The 22,105-nt window shown below is 53.3% G+C and overlaps 2 protein-coding genes across 2 annotated transcripts; one reads left to right on the forward strand and one right to left on the reverse strand.

The window, feature by feature from the left end:
- The first annotated feature begins 8,712 nt into the window (after window positions 1-8,712).
- On the forward strand, window positions 8,713-11,907 carry PRSS54 (serine protease 54). Its single transcript, XM_067302836.1, has 5 exons — window positions 8,713-8,758; window positions 9,086-9,257; window positions 10,132-10,388; window positions 10,618-10,748; window positions 11,428-11,907. Exons 1-5 carry the CDS (start codon window positions 8,713-8,715, stop codon window positions 11,905-11,907), a joined length of 1,086 nt encoding a protein of 361 aa, XP_067158937.1.
- Window positions 11,908-12,285: 378 nt separating this feature from the next.
- CFAP263 (cilia and flagella associated protein 263) lies at window positions 12,286-21,063 on the reverse strand. Its single transcript, XM_067302838.1, has 9 exons — window positions 20,945-21,063; window positions 20,088-20,214; window positions 18,395-18,556; window positions 17,198-17,353; window positions 16,705-16,785; window positions 15,996-16,151; window positions 14,698-14,805; window positions 13,966-14,121; window positions 12,286-12,507 (listed from the first exon to the last, which is right to left on the reverse strand). Exons 1-9 carry the CDS (start codon window positions 21,061-21,063, stop codon window positions 12,445-12,447), a joined length of 1,128 nt encoding a protein of 375 aa, XP_067158939.1. The 3' UTR covers window positions 12,286-12,444.
- Between the last annotated feature and the right edge of the window lie 1,042 nt (window positions 21,064-22,105).

Here is a 22,105-nt window from a genome sequence, read left to right on the forward strand (position 1 = left end):
TGCTATGGGGAACCTCTGGGAAGCTAGTGGGTCTGCATCCAAGGAAGGACTGGAGTGTCGATATACTCCTGGTTCTTGCCATTTAGATACCAAAGTGTGGGTACATTAGATGAACAAAGTTCACACTTAGGACAGAAGTCCTGGCTGTCCTGCTCTGTTTTGCTCCACTCTCTAGGAATAGTGCCATGGGCTGGTGGCTTGTCAGAAGCTGTGAATCTCAAGGCTTTCCCTTTTTGAATTCCTTTGAACTTAAGTTTCACTCCTATGTAAAGAAAAACTGTCGAAGTCTCACCATCACTGGGCCCTTCCTGCTCAACTACCCCTCACTTATTGTACAGAGCAAAATGCAAGACATGATCACACAGGAAAGTGCATGTCAGACTCTTCATCTTGTCTTTTCCAGTATCTAATCGCCATCCCGCTGAAGATGTTCCGGTTTTGGATGTTTATTTCTATGCTATCTCAGGTATGGGGAGACACTGACACTAAAATGAAGAATCTGCTGGCAGACCTCAATCTGTCAGGACACTGATCACAAAACTCTTGGTACTGTTATTTTAATGATATTTAACAAGTAAGGCACAAAGATTGTAGTTTTAAGCTTGTAGTTAAAACAGTCAGTTTAGACTTTCTGGCTTGTATAAGACAGGCAAGACCGTATATGATGGGTTTCAAAATGGAGCACTCCATGGCAATATAATTCCTGGTGGGTAGTGAAGAGCCTCCTTCATTTCTGTCTCCAAAAAAAACCATGCATCCAGACTCCTTTGTTTGTAAGTCCATTAAGAAAACATGTCCTCATTCTTTGGGGGCTTTGAGTACTGTCTAGAGCCACTAGAGATGTGAGAAAAAATAAACCAGATCTTTGAGTCATTTATACCTGAACTTCCTTGTCAAATCTTTCTCAGCAAATGAGAACAGAGCCCAAAGGGTTTTGTAACCAGCTCGGTGAGGATGGACTCGGTCGCCTGATCTGCACTAAGCCTGCTACTAATTTGAAAGCTTTTGAGCGTTGTTAGGGGGCAGATTTTCTCAGTGTAATGATCTAACGCTGATGGTTTCTAGATGCAAAACATGTTGCCTTCTCAAATCCTTTCCATCTAATCTCTCTCAGCCTTTAAAAATCTTTTTGAAATCTTTCCCTTCCTGTGGTGCCTGTAAGTTTAGCAACTCTTGGCTCTGCATGTACCACCCTTTCTTTCTCTTTCTGTGCTAGCGTGCTAAGATTCTAGCAGGTGGTCCCATTAATGGGGTTTTTAATTGTTTTATTATGAAGCACAAAGGCCTGGAGCCCTTTGGCAAGGGCACCTTTTAGAAATAAATTGAGTCGTCATCCTTATAATAGAAAAACAAATGCAGTACGGATCCGTCCTCTAGTTAAGGGCACACAGGTCCCTTAGAGAATGGTATGAACGACCAGCCAGACTTTTATTAGTGACTGCTGTTTGCTTTTCCCTACAGATCCCACTGTCTTGCCTGTTGAAACGGCTTTTTGGTGGCAGCTATGGTAATATCCTCATGTGGATCAGCCTGGTCCTGGGGCCCCCTCTCAAGGTGCTGCTGTACTTCCATGACTATTACATCCTCCGCTACCGGAAGGACTCAACTTGGAGACTGTTTTTCTTCTGACCTGCCCAGAACCTAGTTGCCCTGTACTTTCCGTCTTCCTTTCTACACAGCAGATGTAACAAAACATACCTTGAGATACAACCTCAAGTCTGAAGTACCCTCATCTTTAATATGTAAGGATCTACCTAGGATGTAAAACTCCATCTGGCTGCAGAGCTAAAGACAGAGAATTGCAGGCTGGTCTCTGTCCATATTGAAGGTGAGTGAGCAGAGCAGGGTTGTGAGAGCTACAGGGATCCTTGCCTTCAGTCACCACTCATATAAAAGTTTTTTCTCTGCACAAGGTCCCTGAGCAATTGAGAAACAACTCTTCCACTGAAAATTCTGCTGAATATAAATACAAGCTGTAACAAATGCTGCTTCTTCCTATTAAAATATTGCTGTTTGTTACAACATCTTGCCTGAAAAACTGATTTTAAAAAGCGGTTAAGCAAATACAGTTTTCTCCCCCTTTTCCCCCCACTGATTTAAGTGGTAAAATTGGGTTAATGAGGAGATAATGTCCATAGAATAGAAGGCTATCGTGGGAGAACGCTCTCCCACTGTTTGAAAAACACTAAGGTGAAGCAAAGACATTTCTGCTCCCAGCAGGAAATTCTGGGGTTTATTAACATTTCTCCTTTCCTTTTATCCCAAGTGACTGCTGTCTAGCAGGTATAATCATTTGGGCTGGTTCTGCCACCCTCACGGATGTTGAATATTTCCTCTAGTCCCTAAGCAGTCCCATTAAAGCCAGCAGGACTGCTGGCAGAATACCATCGACTAGTGTAATTAAGGGTGGCAGAACGGGGGCTCTAATGAGCAGTAGGACAGTGGCTGTGGCTAATGAATGCCCAGCTGCTCCCTGCCTGCCAGCTCATCTCCTGAGGCCACGTGCCTCACCCTTCCCATGCAGAAGGACAGCGAGGCCGCGGCTCAGTGATGGGCAGTTACAGCAGCAATAATGCCACCTCTGAAGCCCTTGAGCCACATAGGTGACACCCTATATTGTCAAACCATGGCTTCAAGCCTCCTATACCCAGCCCTGTGGGCCCGTGCTGCCAGGGCTCAGGGAAACAAGCAGCGTTTGCAGGAACCAGGACGTGGCAGCTGACTGCAGCGCAAGAAAGGTCCCTCCTGGGAAGCACGTGAAGCGTGTGCTTGAGCATGTCCCAAACAAGGCACAGCTATTTTACCACCTCCCTCGCCTCATCCAGTGCTCCCTGCGTCCACCAGCACAGGTGGCTCCAGCTTCTGGCAACTGTCTTTGTATCAGCATGCAAGTTGACTATGAGAAGGGTTGAGCCCCTACATTACAACGGTGAGATTTGCTCTGGCTGGGAGTTGCCAAGGGAAGGGACTGCCTGTTTTCCATGCATTTGCATGGCTCCTTACTCCTGACTGGTGCTTTTTAGCCATATTGCAAATAAACACAAGAGGAACAGTGCAGCTGGGGCTCAGGTTGTCCACCCCAGCTAAATTTAATAGCATCTTCAACCTAAAAGCACCTTTGGCAGACTGGAGAGGGATGCAGACAATTGCAGGAGATGACTCAGGTCCCAGGGGTGGACTTACCCCTGGGGGCTGCCTGTTTCTTCGGGGACTCCAGGGTGATCAGAGTGCTAGCCTGGATGCCTTGGTTCAGTACTCCAGGTTAAATGGGATGAAGCCAAGTTGAATCATGTGCCTGAATGAGGCACTCAGTAAGCTGTGAGTGTTGTTAGCGCCGGTTCTGGATCGTTTAATTTGGCCCTGCCAGCAATGACTGCTGTAACTACTGCCTCTGGAGATGAGCAGGACCGGGAGTGCCGACAGCCACGTAGACACAGTGCTGCCCACAGCCATCTTCATCTTCTGGGATAAGTGCTGTAAATTTGGAGCTGAATAGTTCATGTCCTGCATGCACTACCTCAGCTGCTGGCTGGCCTGAGCTGGGATCCTTTGAAGCGTCTCCCAGCAGGTGAGCACCCAAGGGTGGCCCAGTACCGACAGCTCTAGCACCGGCTTCTGCCATCTCACTGTTCTCATCACACACCGCGAAGCAGGGTAGACCAAGAGACGAGCCGTGCATCTCACTGCGAAGGCCAAATTCAGTGGGGCTTTGAGAAGTGCTGACCTCCAGCCTGACTGAGATTGGCTACAGCAGGAAAAGGCCAGTGCAGCACATCTTTCAAAGTCAGCCTAGGCTCATTAAAGCAAAGCCACTGCTGCAGCTCTGCAGGCAGCAGGGCCAAGCATCTCCCAAAGAGGACTTTGCGGACGGTACAAAATGTGAAGGAGCTCTTTCACCTGACGTGCCAGCGTGGGCCGAGCTCTTAGGCTGATTTGGGGGTTCTAGCAGGTCTGTCACCATTCTTCACAGGCAATACGTTCAGCAAAACCTGCAACAATTAGAGGTTCGCTGTATGCTTCAGTATCACACGAACGAGATCCTCAAACAAGTACAGTCAAAAGCTTCTGAAACATTGCAGCCTCTAATAATGTGGCTCACCATTGCTGGTGATGGATCTGCAGCCTCTAATAATGTGGCTCACCATTGCTGGCGATGGATCTGTGGTCTGTTGGACGATCTGGCCATACACAGTCTCATCTGTATTGAGCAGATAACATGGAGGTGATGCAGCTTTAGGCTTGGACACTGCCTGCAGAAGGGTGGCTGATCCCTCATCTGGTGTAAAGCCTCCCAATGAAACATTAACCCTCCAACATGCCTAAGCAAATCTGAGCCAGCACAGTGAGTTTATACTGGATCAGCTCTTTGCACCATTATTATAATGTTGAACCAAGGCCTCGTTATACACCTCCTCATCTGCCTTCCATTTCTTTTACCTTCTGTCTCTCTCTTTTTTTTTTTGCTATACTCTGTTCTTGTGGGGAGAAAAGGATATCATAGGGGACAGGACTGGAAGTCCATGGACTTCCAGCATCCTTCAAAAGGTATTGAGCCAATGCACAAAATGCCTCACGGGCCTCTCTGTGCCCTCGCCATCATCAGGCTGCTCTCTGCCAATTCTGTAAAGGTGAAGTAGCTCCGCTGAGCTGCTGCAGCCCGTGCACCACAGCCTTGTGTGTCACAGCATGGGAAACCGTGCCCTGCCAAGGCTGCTGCAGGCAGCACCTGCATGGTGTCCATGCATGCTTTGATAAGGAAGAAAAGTTGCCCCGCAGAGATGTTTTCAAGCCAAAAATGGCTTGAAAAGCTGGCTAAACAAGCTGTGTACCAGACCTCCTGAGCAATAGCTGTCCTTGCCTGGAGTCATGCATTACTGGCCACGCAGTCCCAGGTCACCTTCTTTGAGGAAGGCAAACACCATCGTCTCTAGATGTTAGAGGTGTTCCTCATTTTTGTTCTCTACTTATAGAAACATGTCAATCAAGAGGAACATGCTGGGGAACTCATTCTGCCTTGTGTCAAGCTACATGTCCTGTCCATACCACACATGCCTTCTCCATGGGATCCTCCATTGCAGCCACTGCCTTCACCACAGAACCAAAACCATCCATCATGGGACTAAAAATCTTAAGGGTTTACTCATAAATGGTTGACATCTTTTGCCTTTGAGACAGATGTTTGAAGGCAGCAACAACTAAAAGTTATTTTCCCGTACAGTTCCTCAGCAATCCCTGTGGAAACTGCAGGAGTGAGGTACATCCAGGCACAGGTGATTTTTGGTCTTTGCTTCTTAACCAAGTAGACTTTAAACCAGGAGGCTGCCAGGAAAACCGAATCCTTCTGAAAGTCACTGAGTGACACATACCCACCTGCCTTCCTGAAGACAAGGTGCATCGTTCCTGCAGGGCACCCAGCCGGACGGGGCTGCCACCAAGCTACAGCCTTCCCTGCGAAGCCAGGAATGAGGGCCTCAGCACTAAGGCCAGCAGTGAGGGGAGCACCGTGATCTGGAAACACAAGGGGGGAAAGACAAGGTGCTGAGGAGATGCTTTAAGAGGCGAGGCACAGCTGTGTCACTGCACAACGGGAAACCAGGTTCGGGGCAGGAAGCTGGAATCGGTTCTCAGACATCTCCCTGTGTTTTGATAACGCAAGCTTTAATCAAAGCACTTGCGGTGTGGTAACTGTGACACAGCCTTTGTTTTCCGAGGTGGAAAACTCAATGGACACGTCTCCGAAGCTGCTAAGGTTGTGCTACACGGACAGGTTTGGCTGTGTTAGTGTTTTACTGCAGTCAATAGATTTTTATCAGATGTTTTCACTTGTTATATTTTTCTTGGCACTAGGAACAATCTAGCAAAGAATAAAAGCGATGGAGCTCCAGGAGACAGGCAGCCAAGGAGAGCACTTGCCTGGCTGGATCCACGCAGCCCTCCCCTCCTGCACAAGGAAGGCTTTGTGCAGGCTCACAAAAACCAACGTGTTCAGCTCCATGTGGGCAGAGCCGGAGGCAGGCTTCGGGCTTTGTCTCCGTGCAAGGTCAGGCTGGCTTCGTTAACTGTGGGGTTTAAAACTTGTTAGTTCCCAGGCTGCGGCCAGGCTGCCAGGGGGCCATGGTTCATCGCAGGAGGGTTGCCCGTCTCGCAGCAGCAGCAACAAGGAGGTGGCTGGTCCTTGGGGTGAAGGAAGACGCTCGAGTGGGTCAGGGCAAGGGTCTAGCGCTGTCCGTGGGGACTGCTGCAGGAATCATGCTTCTTTGGCAGACCTACGTGGAGATTTGCAAAGCTAGAAGGGACCGGTGTCCCCAGCCTGGCCAATGTGGTGGACCCTGGGCCAGCGCCACGCGGGCTGTGCTTCCAGAAGGACCGGTCTTGGTTCCACCGGCACCCTGCAGCAGTCTCAGGAGGGCTGGCTTTGATCCCTGTGGATCCAGATAGCGCCAAATAACTCAAGCCACACTCACAGCAAGTCGGGAGAGGGCACGGATGGGTCAGTGGAGTGGCTGCCAAGCACTTTAGGCTCAGGTGGTGTCAGTGCCGGGTACAAGTGTGATCTTTGGAAAAACTCTGCTTGCAGTGGCACCGGCGTCATGCTGGAATAGCCTTGCTGGCGCCTGAGGACCAGACCCGCAGCAGCACCCCTCTCGGGGAATGCAGGGTGAAACCCACTTCTTAAAAATATTTTTCTCATCTCTTGCAGATTAAGTGGTCCCTTTTGGCACAAATGGGCTGCAAATGGGCCTGTGGATCATCAGCTGCCTCCCAGCTGATTTCCAAGGCATTTCAAACACAACATCACAAGAGCCAGGGATAATACACACGAAAGGCCCTTATCAGTGGGGCAGATAAGCACTAACAGAGAGGAGAATGCTGAATTTCTTACATGCAGGACCAACTATATGCAGGGAGAGGAAAACAACCATCCCCTTTGTAAGGTTGCCCTGGGGGGCTCCTGTCCTCAGCAGAACGCAGCATAGACCCTGCCCCCAGCTAATGCTGCATACAGGAAACATATATTCAAAGAGAGGGAAGAAATCAGTTCAGCTGACACTGTCCCCATCCATATGAAGGTTAAACAAGCTCTTGGACCTGTATTTTCCTCCATCCGTGTCGTGTAGCCTTCTCCCAGCATCATTGTCCTTCCATTTGGCCATGCTTGTCCCCAGTATCACGAAGTGCATGCAAAGTGGTGGCCTGGGTGTGCGTACCCACAGCCACCACATGCCTTGCTGGGGAGAAAAGGTGCCTGTGGATAACCTGCACGTCACCCTCCGGGAGCCCCCCGCCGTGGGGAGGGCACTTGCTGGCTGCGCTGGGGCCACCTTCGCCAGGGCAGGCGAGGAAGATGTGCCCTGCTCTTCAGCCAGCCCTGACCACATGTTTTCCTGGGCCCAGTGCCTTTGCTTTCTTGCCCCCCCCGGCTTCTCCTTCCCAAGCTCCTTTCATCAGGGGTCCCGTGGTCATTATAATTAATGCATACAAGGGCTATCGTCATTTCTCTTCCTTGATGGTTTTATCTTCTACGGAAAGGAGGAGCTTGCATGTCCCTCACACCTCCCCACCTTCTCCATCCTGCTCTCCAAAGTCTGGCTTCTCGTGAGCTGGGAAGGGATTTCCCATCCTCACCGGTACACTGCCTGCCACCCTTGCTGTGCTCCGGCCTGGGGACGCGCACTCACAGGAGCGCCCGGCCGCTGGCCGCTGCAGCCTGGCTGTGCCCCTTCCCGAGCTCCTGCTGCCCTGCAGGTTCCCTAAACTCCCTCAGCGTTTTGGAGTCCCTCATAAACCCCTTTCCGCGGCACTGGGGCTCTCTCCCGCTCTCGCTGCCCTTGCCTCTCCCTGCAGGCCAGACCAGTGTAACCAGAGACCCTGGCGGGTGGCCGTGCTGCGAGGAAGCTCCCGGGCAGGATGAGCTGTCCTTGGGAGACAGCACCCAGCTGCACCCCTGGGGCAGGAGCTGGGGATATAAGATCGTTTTTGTGCACGCACACAGGCACCATGAGAGCCTCTGCCAGGCGCCTTCTCGGGGTGCTTGCACCCCAGGGAGATCCCCCTTCCACACGGGTGGCGATCCCAGCAGCTGACCCCTCTGCTCCCAGCATCACCACGTCTTCCCCCACTGCAGCAGCTTTCGGGGAGCCTCTCGCCCTTTGAACGGGGACTTGCAAGCTGGCCAGGACCCGCAATGGGAGCTATGGACCGCCGCCGCTGCACGGCCTTCTGTCCTGCGAGCCGCCGCGGCGACGCTGAGCTAACAGAGCGGATTGCGCCCAGGTTCTGCTGCCTCTGGGAGCGGGACCTCGGCAGCCCTTGGCCGGAGAGATGCCGCACGGCACGGCCATGGCCAGGGCACTGGAGAGGTGTCGGGGCACCGAGCAAGGGGGGAACACGGAGCGGGCCGGGCCCCAGCAGGGTGGTGACGGAGCAGGCAGAGCTCGGCAGGATGAGGGCCAGGAAGAAGGGCTGGGAGCCGGGGAGCTGGGAATGGGCCTCCCTGGCTCCCCCCCTGCCGCCCGGCCCCAACCGGTGCCTGGGAGCAGGGCCGGAGGGCTGGAGAGGGGAAACGGCCTTGCACGCTCGGCATGGGCACGAAAAGCCCCCGGGGGCAGGCTGCGGCCAGGCAGCCAGCGCACCGTCTCCCCCTCTCCCAGAAGACAGGCAGGGAAGGGGGGCCCTGGCCTCCCGGCCCCGGCTCCTTGCCGGGCTGGGGCCATGCGAGGCCTCGTGTTGCTGTGCCTGTCCCAGTCCGCCGTGGCGGGTGAGTGACAGAGTGTGATCTGATCCTTGCCTACCTCAAGCCGTGCCACCAGGTCAGCCCCGCTGGTGACCGAGTGTGGGTGCTGCTGGCATCAGTCCCAGGCAGGGTCAGCATTTGGGACAGCCGCAGCCAGGGAGATGGAGCTGCTGGAGGGAGTCTCAGCAGCTTGCCACTGCCAGGGAGGAGAGAGGCAGGAAAATGAAAAAGGAGGAGTGCGGAGAGAGGGGGAAGCAGAGGCAGCCTAGAGGTCAAGAGTGAAGAGAGGGGACAGCAGGAGAGGTGCAGGACCATGCACACCCAGCAACAGGTCCCCCATTTGCCCTGCAGCCTGTGGGATCCAGGCCACCGTGTCCCCCTCAAGATCAACGCAGGAGTTTGCTGCTGTGGCCCAGTTCCCGTGGGTGGTGGCACTGCAGGACCCACAGCACGACCACCTGGCCTTCGGCTCCATCCTGAGCGAGCACTGGCTCCTCAGCGCTGCATCCAGGCTGCAGAGCAGGTCCGTGCCCTGGCACCCCACCCCAGAGGCTGAGAGGGGATCTGAGCCCCCCTGGGCAAGACTCGGGGATTTGCAGGGGATAAAACCACCTCTGAATGTTCAGGAGGGGTTTGCCACTGCCTGGAGGCAGCAGCTGGAAGAACTGCCCTGAAATTGTAGCCAGGGGCATAGTCTGAACCAGGCTTTTCCTTCCAGCCAGGATGTCCCCAGCTCCCACTTTGCTAGGTCCATCAGCAGGTCTTTTTGCAGGAGGCCTGGGAGCAACCCTCACGGTTTCGCCTGCTCGCCTCTCCATTACCTCCAGCCGAGGCAAGGAAAAGCCTCCCCTAGCAGTTCCTCCTTGGCTGCCTTCTCCACAAATGAGGCAGCCAGACAACTGCCCATCCAAGGCCCAGTGTGTCCCTTCCCCGAAGGTGACACAGAAAGCAGCCGAGAGCAGTCCCAAAGAGCTTGGGGGGGGGGGTCCCACATCCCTCCTGTGCGCAGGGCTCATGATTGCCCCCTCCCTCCCTGGAAAAATCATTCCCCTCTTCAGTGGCTAGGAAAGGAGCTGAAAAAGGGCTGGTGTGAATGTGCCAGGTAACCCCCTCTGGGAGGTCACCTGGGCCCTGGGCACAGGGACAGGACTGTCACACTAGGCCTGCTCCAGCCATATGGCATTAACACAGCCAGTGCCAAGGCTGGCTCCTTCTCCCAGGCCAGCCCCCCAAATCCTCCCCATGCCCTCAGATCCTGCTTCATGCAACATATCCAAGCCTGTGGCATCACTCTGCAGAAACACTGCTCCAGCCGGCAGTTGCTGGTCATCCCTCTACCGTGATCCACAAAGACAGGTGAGCCTAGCCTTTGCCTCCCCTCCTGGCCACCTCTGCAGGCAGCAGGTGTTGGCCGTGGTTGGGCTAAGTGACATGAAGAGGCGATGGGAGGACCAGCCCCAGTACTGGATCAGCTCCATCATCCCCCACGAGGACTTCGACAAGATCACGCTCTACAATAACATAGCTCTGCTCAGGACGGCCACCCCGCTAGAGTTCAACGACACCGTTCAGCCCATCTGCTTCCCCCAGAGGAGCCTTTCTAAGTCAGACCTCGTGAACTGCTGGGTCTCAGGCTGGCTCCATCCCACGGCAGGTAACCCCCCCCCCCCCCACTCCTGCAGCAAACAGAGCTCCCACCCGACAGGGTGGATAGCCGCCTCTCCGCTCCCTCCCTCCAACAACCGTGATGGGAGGGAAGGGGACAGAGCTTCTCTTTGCTCCGTGTGTGTCGGGAAGAAGAAACACCAGCCAGTCACCCCTTCCTGTTTTCTGGAGGCGAGGGGCTGCCCAGGGCAAAGGGCTGATTGGGGTCTCTCGGCCAGCCAGGGGGAAGTGCTGCGGTGGCTTTCTGAGGATGATCACCGTGGTGGATGTGGATCCCTGCCCACTGAAAAGGATCACTACAACCGAGTGCTGCAGCCACAGGGACTCCGATAATGTGACAGGCTGTTTGGTAAGGGACACGCAGCGCTGACCCAAAATGGGCAGACATCTAGCCAAACCACTTCTTCCCCTGTTCTCCCCTGTTCTGCACAGTTCTGACTCAAGGCTGGGAGAGCAGCCAAAACACTTGTTGAGTCTCTTCTGCTCGATCCTTACAGAAAAAGATCCCTTCAGCACAGCTTGCAAATAGCAAGCGTGGGAGACTGTGCCTAAATGTGTGACATCCGTCTCCCTGCAGGCTGTGGGAAAACCGTCTCCCTGTAGGCTGCAGGGTGCTGCTCTGGTCTCTGAGCCTCTCTTTCTGCCAAGGCCACATGGCTTATCTCCAAGGGCCCTTTGACATGGCCAGTGCCAGGGAGCATCTTGCTTGATCCTTGGAAGGCAAAACAGACAAGGATTCCTTGTGGCATGTCCAGAGAGGTCAGGCATGGAGCTAGTCTGACAGTCGGGGACTTGTGGATCCCCCAAGATTCTGGTTACTTCATCTGGGGCACCCAGGGATGGTGTCTTCTACCAGCCCAAAGACAGCCAGCCCCTCAGTCAGCGGTGCTTTGCTGTCAGTGATGATAAGGAAGGAACTGATGCGACTTGCCCTCCTTTCACTCCAGTGAAGCCCACCAGATGCAAGAACAATGGCAGGAGGGGAATTAGGCTGCAGTGATATAACCCTGCCTTTTTGTCTCTCAAAGGGTGACCCAGGCAACCCCGTCATGTGCCAGATTAAGGGTACTGAGAAATGGGTCCTGAAAGGAGTGCTCAGTGAGGGTGGCATGAGATGCTACGGGCCATTCCTGTACACGATAGTGTCCTACTACAGCGACTGGATCTTGGCCACCACAGAAAGGGCAGGAGCCCCTGTGTTCCCCACACTAGTCAGAGCAAGAGCTGTTCTGCAGGCTCCACCTGAAGACTGGGAAGAGGCTTTCAAATCAGTAGTGAGAGTATTTCAGGAAGATGGTTCCAACCTCAAGCAGGAAAAGACACGCATGAACTCATCTGAGAATGGGCCAGGCAGGGCCAGAACCCACAAAGGACCAGAGCGCTATGACTGCTACAGGGGAGAAAAACTTCCCATCTCCAAAGGACATTCATACCAGCCTCAGGTGCTTGGGGAAATGATTGCTGTTCCTCTCTTGCTGTTTTGTTACTTTATATGTTATTTTACATGAAGCTTCCTTGTGCAATTGAAAAGCCTTCTTGGTTCACGTATGTCATGTTAAAATGACCTGCCCTCTATAATCACACTGCTCTGCTCTCCTCTACTGTGGGGACACGCTCTAAGCTATTAAACTCTAAAGTCTCCCAAAGAATCTCTTCTGGTTCCTCCTGCATTAAGTGATCACCAGGGCTGGCCCAGAGAGAAAAGACAGTTCCTGTAAACATGTCAGATTTGATCACCAGCGAATAACTGCTTGCAGTGATAGAGAGAGGGAGGGAGGGAGCATCCGGAGTACAACTGACTTTGACCTAGCAGGGCCTGCAAAGAGGCCAGGCAATAGTGCCTGATGGAAGCTGGCATATGTTGGGACTTGACAAAAGAGATGGTCTCACAACAGAACTATGGGTTTCTTTATCATTTCATGCAGAAGTGGTTTCATCTCATTGCAGCTAGCAGCATGTTACATTTACCCATTTGACAGCAAACTCCGCAACAGGGTGGGCTCTTTCTGCAGCTTCCACTGGCTGTCTTCCAGGATCAGACCAGTCTAGTGCTGGTTACTAGTCATCTTGATCCGGTTCCATGCTCTGCGGTAGCTTTGCAAGGACATCTGCAAGAGAAGAAAGCAGAAGGGCCTTAACATGTTCAGACAGAAGTGATATGATGCAGAGGAAGCTGCTAGGTAGGAATCTAGCCTGGCCTGAACTGCTACATTGCATGTTCCTTCATTCCCCTCTGCTCCTACCTGAGATCGGTGCTCACTACAGCACACTGAGGGGAGCTCCTGCAGTTTTAACGCAACTTCATTCTCTCCTCTGAATGCTATGGGAAGCCTGGAGACCCTGCACAACGGCAGTGTGCGGAAACCCACAGTCACTTGCACAGCGGTAGGGGTGTTCAGCATGTTCTGCTGTGGAGGGGCTGGCAGAGGACAACAGGATGCAGATGAATGGTACCATTCCCGTTATTCCAGGGATGACAACAGGGTCCTTCTTTTGCCTCTCTGTTCTGAAGCGCCCAGAGGCTCACAGGACTTGGCACTGCCATATGGGCAGTGCATAAGTCAGTGCCCAGGTTTTGCAGCTATGCCAGGCAGATGTGTTACAGATGTGTCAGATGAAAGGGGAGCAGCTGGGTGAGAAGGAATCTGCAATGACAGTCCTGTGGCCAAGCACTGGGGTAGCCACAGTCAGACCCATGTTTTTGAACTCACAGCACTCACTCTGAGGGTTCAAGCCCAAATTCACACAGCTCTGACCTCTGTGAAAGGCTGGATCCTAACACACACAAGCCCTGTCAGTCAGAGACCAGCGTGTTGTGGGGCTAAGTGCTAGATGGACACCAGCCCAAAATCTTTTCAATCGCAGCCGCAGATAAGCCCATTTCCCTTCACCGACAAGCAGGACATCGAGGCACAGAACCACACTGTCAGTCCCAGGAGCTGGCTTTGCCCTAGCAACTTCTCTCTGCACACTGCTATGTACCCAGACATCCTGCATGGGGCGGGGATATGGAGAGGTCCCACTACCTCTAGGCTTTGAAAATACATTACAAAGATTAAGAACGTTTGTGAAATACTTTGAGATCGTCAAAAAGAACTACAAATGCTGCGAAGCCATCAGTTGGCAGCAATTAACTGGGGTGCTGGAAAAGGCCCGTGCAGGTTACATACGCAGAGCTAGAAATGTATCAGCCCCTGCACACCCCCTTCTCCTTACACACGTTACAGGTTTCAGTATAACAACAGCCTGATGGTGCTTCCCGTCAAATTACAAACTGTGTCCTTGCCCTGGCTTCCCTTCTGAGTTCAATTGTTAAAATTTCAGCCTCTGTCCTCGGAGTAGGAAGCAATCACGGCTTTGTAAACAGGAAGTGCCTCCAGCTCTATTGTACATCGGTGAAACCACAGCTCAAGAGCTCTCACTCATGCTTCCTGGCAGGTAGAGAGCAACCACCTCGGTCCCTACGGTGTTTGCAGGTGGGCAGGCACAGATGCGGCCCTGCTGGGATCCAACACCCAGCTCTGCACAAGCCCAGGCCCACGCACACCCAGCCCTGTCTCACTCACCTCAGCGATTGCCACCTTCCTCTCCCAAGCCTTGAGACTTTTTTCGAGGTTAGTAATGGCCATCTTCTCATGCACGTACCTCAGAACAGAGGGAACTCTGTAATCTGAGAGCTGCCTCCGCAGCTTCTTATTCAGGCGCTCAGCTTTGGCTCGTTCCTAGAAGAGGAAAAGGGACAGAGGGCAAGGAAATCCCAGGGAAATGTTCTTCTGCCAGCTGGTGGCCTGTCCTCCAGGGAAGCAGGCCATCAGGATAAACTAAACCCCCAACACTGGCTGTGTAATTGGGAGGGACAGTCTGATGCATCTACCAGTGCCTCAGGACCTGTCAGCCGTGGCTGCTAGAGAGCCCTTTGAACCCACTGCCCAAAGCTGTGGTGTTCCAGCTAGGATGTGTGTCTTCAGACTGGTATGACAGTGGTGCCACTTCTCACTGGAGAGGACACTGCTGATGAAGAGTTTGAGGAAACGAAATTTCAAGAGACCAGTGGCTGATGCCTGTGGAACCGAGGCCAAAATCCACAAAGGGCCCTGTTCTGCAAGCTTGCTGACTCTCACTGGCATAAGCAGAAGCTCCAGGACTTACTCTCAGATCTGTGAAGGTAGGCAGGTATCCAACTCACTGCAGCGCCTCAAATGCATATTGGTATTCAATGTACCACAAAAAATACCTTAAAAGGGTCCCCTCAAGTGAACTCCGAGGGATTCCCAAACCCTAGAACAGATCCCTTTTACCTCCTCCACCAGAATGGCTTCTCTTTCAATTTTCTCCAGCAGCTCCTTCCTCTTGGAGATGTCTTTCATCAGGCACACTGATGTTTCCATGGCATTCTGCAGCCTCCTCTGGAATACAAGAGCAGGATAGTGCCAACAAGCACAACCACAGCTTTCAGGTAGCTGCAAAGCCACCCCTTTGCTTGCTAAGCACAGACCCTCCTCAGGCTTTATGTCAGCTGACGGTGCAGGAACCCTGCACCAAACAGATCTACGTGGCATTTCATGTCCCTTGTAGAAGGCAGCACCATGCCCTAGTGCTGGCTGCCAAGCGCCAGGGCGATATTAGCCAGGAGAGCAGGTAACTCTGAGCCAAGACTCTGCGCTGACAAAGACAGAGCTATTGCTGCAGCCCAACATTTCCTACTGGAAGAAAGGAGACCTGAGTCATTCCAACAGCCACTCCTTGCTGTGGGTTATGAGCTCCGATCTTCAGAAGCACAAATGGCAGAGGCATCCTACACTCACTGCAGGTAGAGTTGGACATCTAACTAGTCATGTCCCCTTGAAAAATCTCCCCCTTCTGTTTATACACAGGTAAGGTATATATCTTGCTGGGCAGCAATCACTTCCCCATCCAGAGCAGTGCGGTCACTGCTGAGACAGGAAGTTGGAACCAAACTATGGCCAGGACACAGGGAAAAGAGCAAAAGCCGTTAAAATCTGTGGGCACAGGGTGGGGTGTGTGTGGGGGGGTGTTAACCCAGTTACCACAGCTACTGCTTCAAGAGACCTAGCAGTTATGTCCTCTATGTTACACTGCAGCACAGCCCACAGCACAGCAGCCTAGGTTTAGGACTGATCCAGACGGAAGGGTTCTTCCTGGAGAAGCAAATACTCCCAGCTGAGAAGCACCTTAACTGATATAATCAGAGCCTCAGAGGCATGGCTGCAGCTCATGACATCTTTTCAAATGTCGCAGGTTACATAAAAATGTGTTTTTCTGTGCAGGTAAGCACCAAAGCTCTTTCCAACCGGAATTTTCCCTGGGATGTAAAATAGCCATGTTGCAAAGCATGAGCCCTGTCATCAGCCTGCAGTCAAACATGAATGAGGACACCACTACTAGGAGAGGATGTGGGACTCTATGGTGTGTCAAGCAAACCTCCCAACTGAACTGTTAAATCAGCGGAAAGGCAGAGTGTTGTTCAGCACCCTTTGGCTGAGAAAGTGAAGCATGCAAGAGCTGTTGATGAGCTCCTGTCTGACTCTTGGAAACTGAAGAAAGGGAAAATGGAGGTGCTGAGAGCTTCACTCACTTTATAGAAGTTGAGGACCTGGACAGTCTTTGCTGAGGTCAGTTTTAGCTGCAGCAGCTCCTTGTTCTTCTCATCAATCTTCTCCTGGTACTGCACGTTTCTAATCTGCAGCTGCTTGAAACGGACCTCAAGGAGTGCCTCTCCCATCTTCTCCTTCTGCAAACCCCAAGGAAGCACAGCTACAGATTACTGACCACAGTTAAATCCCAAATAAGAGGGCTTTGCTCTGTGGTGAAAGCAGGCTTAACGAGCAGACTTCAGCCTGGCTGCAAACCTGGGGCTTAGGGAGAAATGTGAGACACAGCATGCTGCTCCCCATGTGCTCTGTGTCCCAGCTTAGCGGATCCAAGCAATACAGGCAGGTTCCCTTTGGTCAGGCTCTTGCCATGCCAGCAGCCCTTCCACAGGGAATTATACTGATCCATCACAGATCTTTTCCAGGCCACAGAGATTTGCCAACTTCCACTCTGTGAGACTTCTGGTCTCATCTCAGGCATGCAGAGATGTTCCAGGTCTGAACCTTTCCTGACAGATGACAGTGCCCTTTGGCAAGGGCAGCAAGGCTGGAAGCAAAGGAAGGAGAGCAAGGAGGATGAAGAGGGCCATGCATCTCTGCACAGGGCAGGCCATACATCTCTGCACCAGGCTGTACCCCTTTGCTCTTCAAAGGGCTGTATAGTCCCAGCTTCTCCTCAACTGCCACACGCACCTGCCTGAGCTGTTGCTGCAGCTTCTTCTTGTAACTCTTGAGCGAATTGTTTTCCAAGCGCAACTTTTCTGTCATCAGATCCTAGAGAAAGACAGCAGATTATAGTGGAACAGCAGAGTCTGGGATGCAGCCTTCACACTGCTTCACCTCTGGCTGAGAAAGGAGCACTTATTCTCTCAGTGAGAAATGCTGCTCAGCATCACCGTGCCCCAAACATGGGAACACTGGCTGTGCAGTTTCCCATGCTCCACTAAGTTGGAGGGCTGAGCCCTGTACAATCTCTACCCACAGCTGCGCTGCAGCTCACCTGTCTGATGAGCACCCAAACTAGTCACTGGCTGGTAAGTGTGACAAGGGTTGTCCAAACAGACTTGCTGAGATAGGTCTGAAAATTTTACGCAGGACATACCTGAGTACAGGAACTAGGATTTTGCATAAATGACATACTTTTCAGATGATAGACCAGGTTCAAAAATTGCCCTGCTGCACTGACCCTCTGGTGGTTCTTCTCTTCCAGGTATCTCAGCAGCTTCTCAAAAGCTATGATACTCCCTTTCTTCTGGGAGATGGTACTGATGATATTTTTGTCAAAGTCACTGATGGCTTTCTGAATATCAGCCCACCAAATATCTGCTTCTTCCATGTCTGCCTGTAGAAATAAAGTCACATAGCAGTCAAGAGGTGCCAGCTTCTCTTATTCAGAAGGCTTTGGGGTAAGAGAACACTGGAAAGGACCAGGCATACTTTCTGCTAATGTTACTAGCATTTCTCCTCTGGGAGCACTGAGTTTCATACTGTGTAGCTTGGGGCACATGGTATAGTCTTATACAGTACTGTTATTTCATTGACCCAAAAAGAAGAAAAAATATCTCTCATGCTTGAGTTTCAGGGTCTGTCACTCTATCCTGAGCTACAAACATCGCTAGTCTAACTAAACCCACAGAAGACAAAAAAGTAGCACCGTTTGTTCACTGCATGTGTCCTGTGGTCACACACAAGAGAGACAGGCAGTCTGCTTCCCTTGTCCTGGCTGCTGCATGCTGCATCAGGTGGCCCCAACCGAAAGAAGAGGAGGTTTCTCCTTTCCCAAGAGCTCCTGATCATCTTGGCAAGGAGGAGCTCTTGGCAGACAGCATAGGGCAGGCAGGGATGGAGATACAGCAGCAAGGAGCCTGCAGCAGGAACACAGAATGGGAAACTTGGAGCACACCCTGAACAAATCTCAAAGACAGTGAAAAGACAGACCCTGCACAGAGTCCAATCAAACCAGGAAGCTCTTGAGAGCTGTTAGATTGAAAAATATGTCTGGCAAAAAGGACAAACCTTCAAGAAGCAGACAAAAAGGAGATTTTGCTTTCAAGTATCTATTTCTTCCATCTCGCATGGCAGAGCTGAGCTTCCCTATTTAAAAGTCTTCTAGTCTGTATTTTTATTAGTTTGTGTTATAATAAAATGCAGCTTTAGAGACTGGGGACCTCTCCGTTGGTGTGTTTGCCCTCAAGAAAGGGGTGAGGTGAGGTACTGGCTCCCACCCTCAACTCAGGATCACTCATAGCAGTGGCTTGCTATGAACAGCCCTTGCCAAACAAGTCTGTCTCACTGGCATGAGGGATGGCATATGGAAAGAGGTGTGAGAAGTAACAAGATTGTTTGACACCTTGGTGATCCTAATGTCCCTGGAGAGCCATACCTCGAGGTCCTGCAGGGTCTGCTCAGAGTCCTCCTTCAGCCTCTGAATCTCATCCTTTGTCTCTTCCAGCTCCCACTCAGCCAGCTCACATTTCTGCTCCGCTGTCAGGCCTACAAAACCGTCCGTTGGATCACACAACTTGGATTTGTACCTGCCACGTGTCTGCAACCACCAAGGAACAATGCAGACGCCATTAGAAAGCCATCACTGGCCAACTGTTGCTGTATTTTCATGTATTCAAAGATATAATAGTCCTTAGGGTCACATGTTGAAGGGGTTCCAGTTTACAGCAAGGACAAGGAGACATATCCAGAGCAGGGGTAATGCAGGGCCACACCTGGGCTGCCCCATCTGTCCTCTCATCTACCCAAAAAACCCTCCTACACAAGCACTTTCAATTCAATCCAACAGGCAAATCCAGGGCTACAGGTTAAAGCCAACGCTAGGGCTTTACGTGGGCAGGTAAACCATCTCTTTGTAGTGAAGATGCTGATTAACAGGGACATTATTTACAACTTTCCATGTAGAACAGATGAGATCTCCTACAACTGCCTGGGTCAGACACACTGAGGAACTGAGCTCACTGCAGCATGAGTAGGCTGGAATTTGCTCTCAGAACTAATACCACTCAGAAGCAATTACAGTTCGTGCAGAGACACAACAACGCAGGCATTGCTTTGCAGTGGGACTGCTCCCATCTGGCCAAGGGTAAAGTTCCCAAGGGCTCAGTCTAGGAAAAAATAGAAAGTGGTTACTTTGGACTCAGGCAGCAGCTAAAATCTAGTGCAAGATATTGGCTGAAAGGAGCTCCACCATGAAGGGTCTTAAACTTCTATTCACTGAGTTGCTGGTGAAAAGGTGAAGTTCAGGCCAAGAGGCAAAAATCTGCTCAAAAGTCTGTTCAGGGCTCATCACAGGCTCCAGTGAAAAGGGACAGAGCAACATGCATTCAACAGCAGTAAATGAATGTGAATGCATATAGATCTAAGACTATGTGGGACTTCCCCAAGAGGGAGAAGAGGAGGAGCAGAGCATCCTTATCACAAATCTGACACAGCCTTGGGCAAATCTCCTACTTTCTTTGCATCGGCCTCCCTATTTATTTAACATCTACTTCAAAATAAGCTCTGTGGGGGTTAACTCATTGGTGTGTGTGTGTGTGAAGTGTTTCCAGATCTCCCTGGCACTCGTTGTTCAAGGGGACAAAGTGCTGTCATACAGGAAAGAAACAACATCAGCTGAAAGAGGAGAAATGAAAAGGCAGCCTGGCCTTCGGCGTGAATGCAGAAACAGCAAGGGAGCTCCAATTCTTATACCTAGACCAATAGCATCTTTTTTCAAGTAGGTGTCTAGCTTAAGTTGATCATCACTGTGAAGTCTAAGTATAATGTGCACCAGGGGAGAGATGCACACCTTCCCTGACCGGCAGCATGACTTGTCCTGCTCACTCTGTTTCAAATAGCTGGGGACACATTTCAAGCTGAGAGAGACACTAAGAGGAGTTCATCTGCTGCAATCTCTTGTGCAGCGCTGCCCTCAAACCTCTTGTCACATAAGCTTTAAGATGGGGAGGTCAAAGAGAGAAGCGCAGAAAAAGGAAGGGGAATGGCAATTTGCAGTCATGTTGGGAGGCAGACCTGGAAACACAATTATCCGCAAACACGCAGCTGCTGCCCTAACTCTGTAACGGTACCTGCATCATCTCCGGCGAGGAGTCAGGCGTGTCCGACAGCAGATGGAGCGACGGGCTTTGCGGCTCCATCTTACGGCACCATTTTTCAAACATTTCTGTCTCGATTCTGAGCATGGCGTTGGCACGGCTGCAAAGAGGTGGGGGTTAGGCACGCTTTGCTTCTCGGGGCTGAGCGCAGGGTCACCGCCTGCAGCCGAAGGGTGAAGGCAACGCTGACACAGCCAGATCCATCTAGGGCAAAACAGGCATCCCGAAACGTGCTCGAGGGCCCCGGATCCTCCCTCGCCAAAGCAGGACACAGCAAAGGCAGCCGTGGCTTTTCCTCCCAGGCTGGGGCGCTGCTTCCGCCAGCTGCGCCTGGCACACAAACCCGCTCCGGAGGCGCACGTAATTTTTACGCTGACCTTATTTTCCTTCTGACCGGCGTCAGGATATCCCTTCCAAAACGCCCCAGCCCGGCGCGGGGCGTGTGACAACCCCGCGACCCACCGGGCTCCCACAGCATTTTGGCCGCACGCAGCTCGCCCGTCCCGGGGGCTCCCGGAGACACGGCGTTACCCCACCCGGGGCGTCGGAGGGTTCCCCCCGCCTTACACCTCCCTGGACTGGCAGATGGAGGCCTCCGACCGGTCAAGGGAAACAAGTGGCCAGCTGCAGGCCACGGAAGGGCCTGGGCGTGGGGAGCTCGGCGGCTGCTCCACAAAACCTCCCGCAGCGAGGTCGGGCCTTGGCAGCAGCCGCCGAGATGGGCGGCAGCGCGGCGGTGCCCGGCGCCCGGTCCCCCCCCGCGCCCCTCTGAGCCAGGCCACGGTCCCAGCCGGCCCCCCCGGCCCGGCCCGGCCCCCGCCCGCCGGTACCGGGAGTCCCGCAGCAGGGCCCGGAGCTGCGGCAGCGGCAGCGTCGCCGGGTCCTGGGCCGGGTCCTGGGTCGGGGCCTGGGCCGGGGCCGGGGCCTGGGCCGCGCCCGCCGCCGCCATCGCCGGTGCCGTTGCCGTCGCCTGGCAACGCCGCGGGCTGCGCCGGGCGGGCGGGCGGGTGCGCGGGGGGACACGGGGGGGCACACACACGCGCTCACGCACACACACACGGACTCTCCCATACAGCTATACCCGTCCTGCTGGGCCACCTCGCTGGTCCCCGGGGCCACCCCGCACCCCAAACCGTGGAGGGGACACCGGGCCACCTCGCTGGTCCCCGGGGCCACCCCGCACCCCAAACCGTGGAGGGGACACCGGGCCACCTCGCTGGTCCCCGGGGCCACCCCACACCTCAAACCGTGGAGGGGACACCAGGCCACCTCACTGGTCCCCGGGGCCACCCCACACCCCAAACCGTGGAGGGGACACCGGGCCACCTCGCTGGTCCCCGGGGCCACCCCGCACCCCAAACCATGGAGGGGACACCGGGCCACCTCGCTGGTCCCCGGGGCCACCCCGCACCCCAAACCGTGGAGGGGACACCGGGCCACCTCGCTGGTCCCCGGGGCCACCCCACACCCTGAGGTGCGGAGGGCATCCCCGCAACGGGGACCCGCTGCACGTCTGGCGCCCATGGGACGACCCTCCCTGCCACCTGGGTGCGATGCTCCCCCCCATGGTTTGGGATCCACTCCCTGACCCCCAGTGGGGAGGATCTCCAGGGAGGAAAGGATCCTTCTGTCGCCCCATCTCCGCTTGCCCCTGCAGCACTGGCTGCCCGCTCCCGAGCCCTAGCCCAGGCCCAGCTAATTCTAGCCGAGGGTTTTCTGGGGGGGTTTAGAGGGGGAGAGCAGCTCCTTCCCTCTGCGAAAGACCCAGCCAGGTGCCCTGGGAAGGGAACCAGGGTTTTGGGTGCAAAAGCATCGGCGTGGTTTTGCGAGAGTTAAATGGGGTGTGTTTGAGAAGCTCAAGGTGAAGGTCAGCATCATTCCTATTCTTCTGGGTTTCGTACTTCCAGAAACTCCCAGCTTAAACGTTTCCCTCTGCGTTTCTCTCGCCAGTGCCTAAGGGTCCTCGTTAGTCGGGTTCTCGTTAACCACCT

Source organism: Apteryx mantelli, chromosome 10, assembly GCF_036417845.1.
Source record: "Apteryx mantelli isolate bAptMan1 chromosome 10, bAptMan1.hap1, whole genome shotgun sequence".
NCBI lineage: Eukaryota > Metazoa > Chordata > Aves > Apterygiformes > Apterygidae > Apteryx > Apteryx mantelli.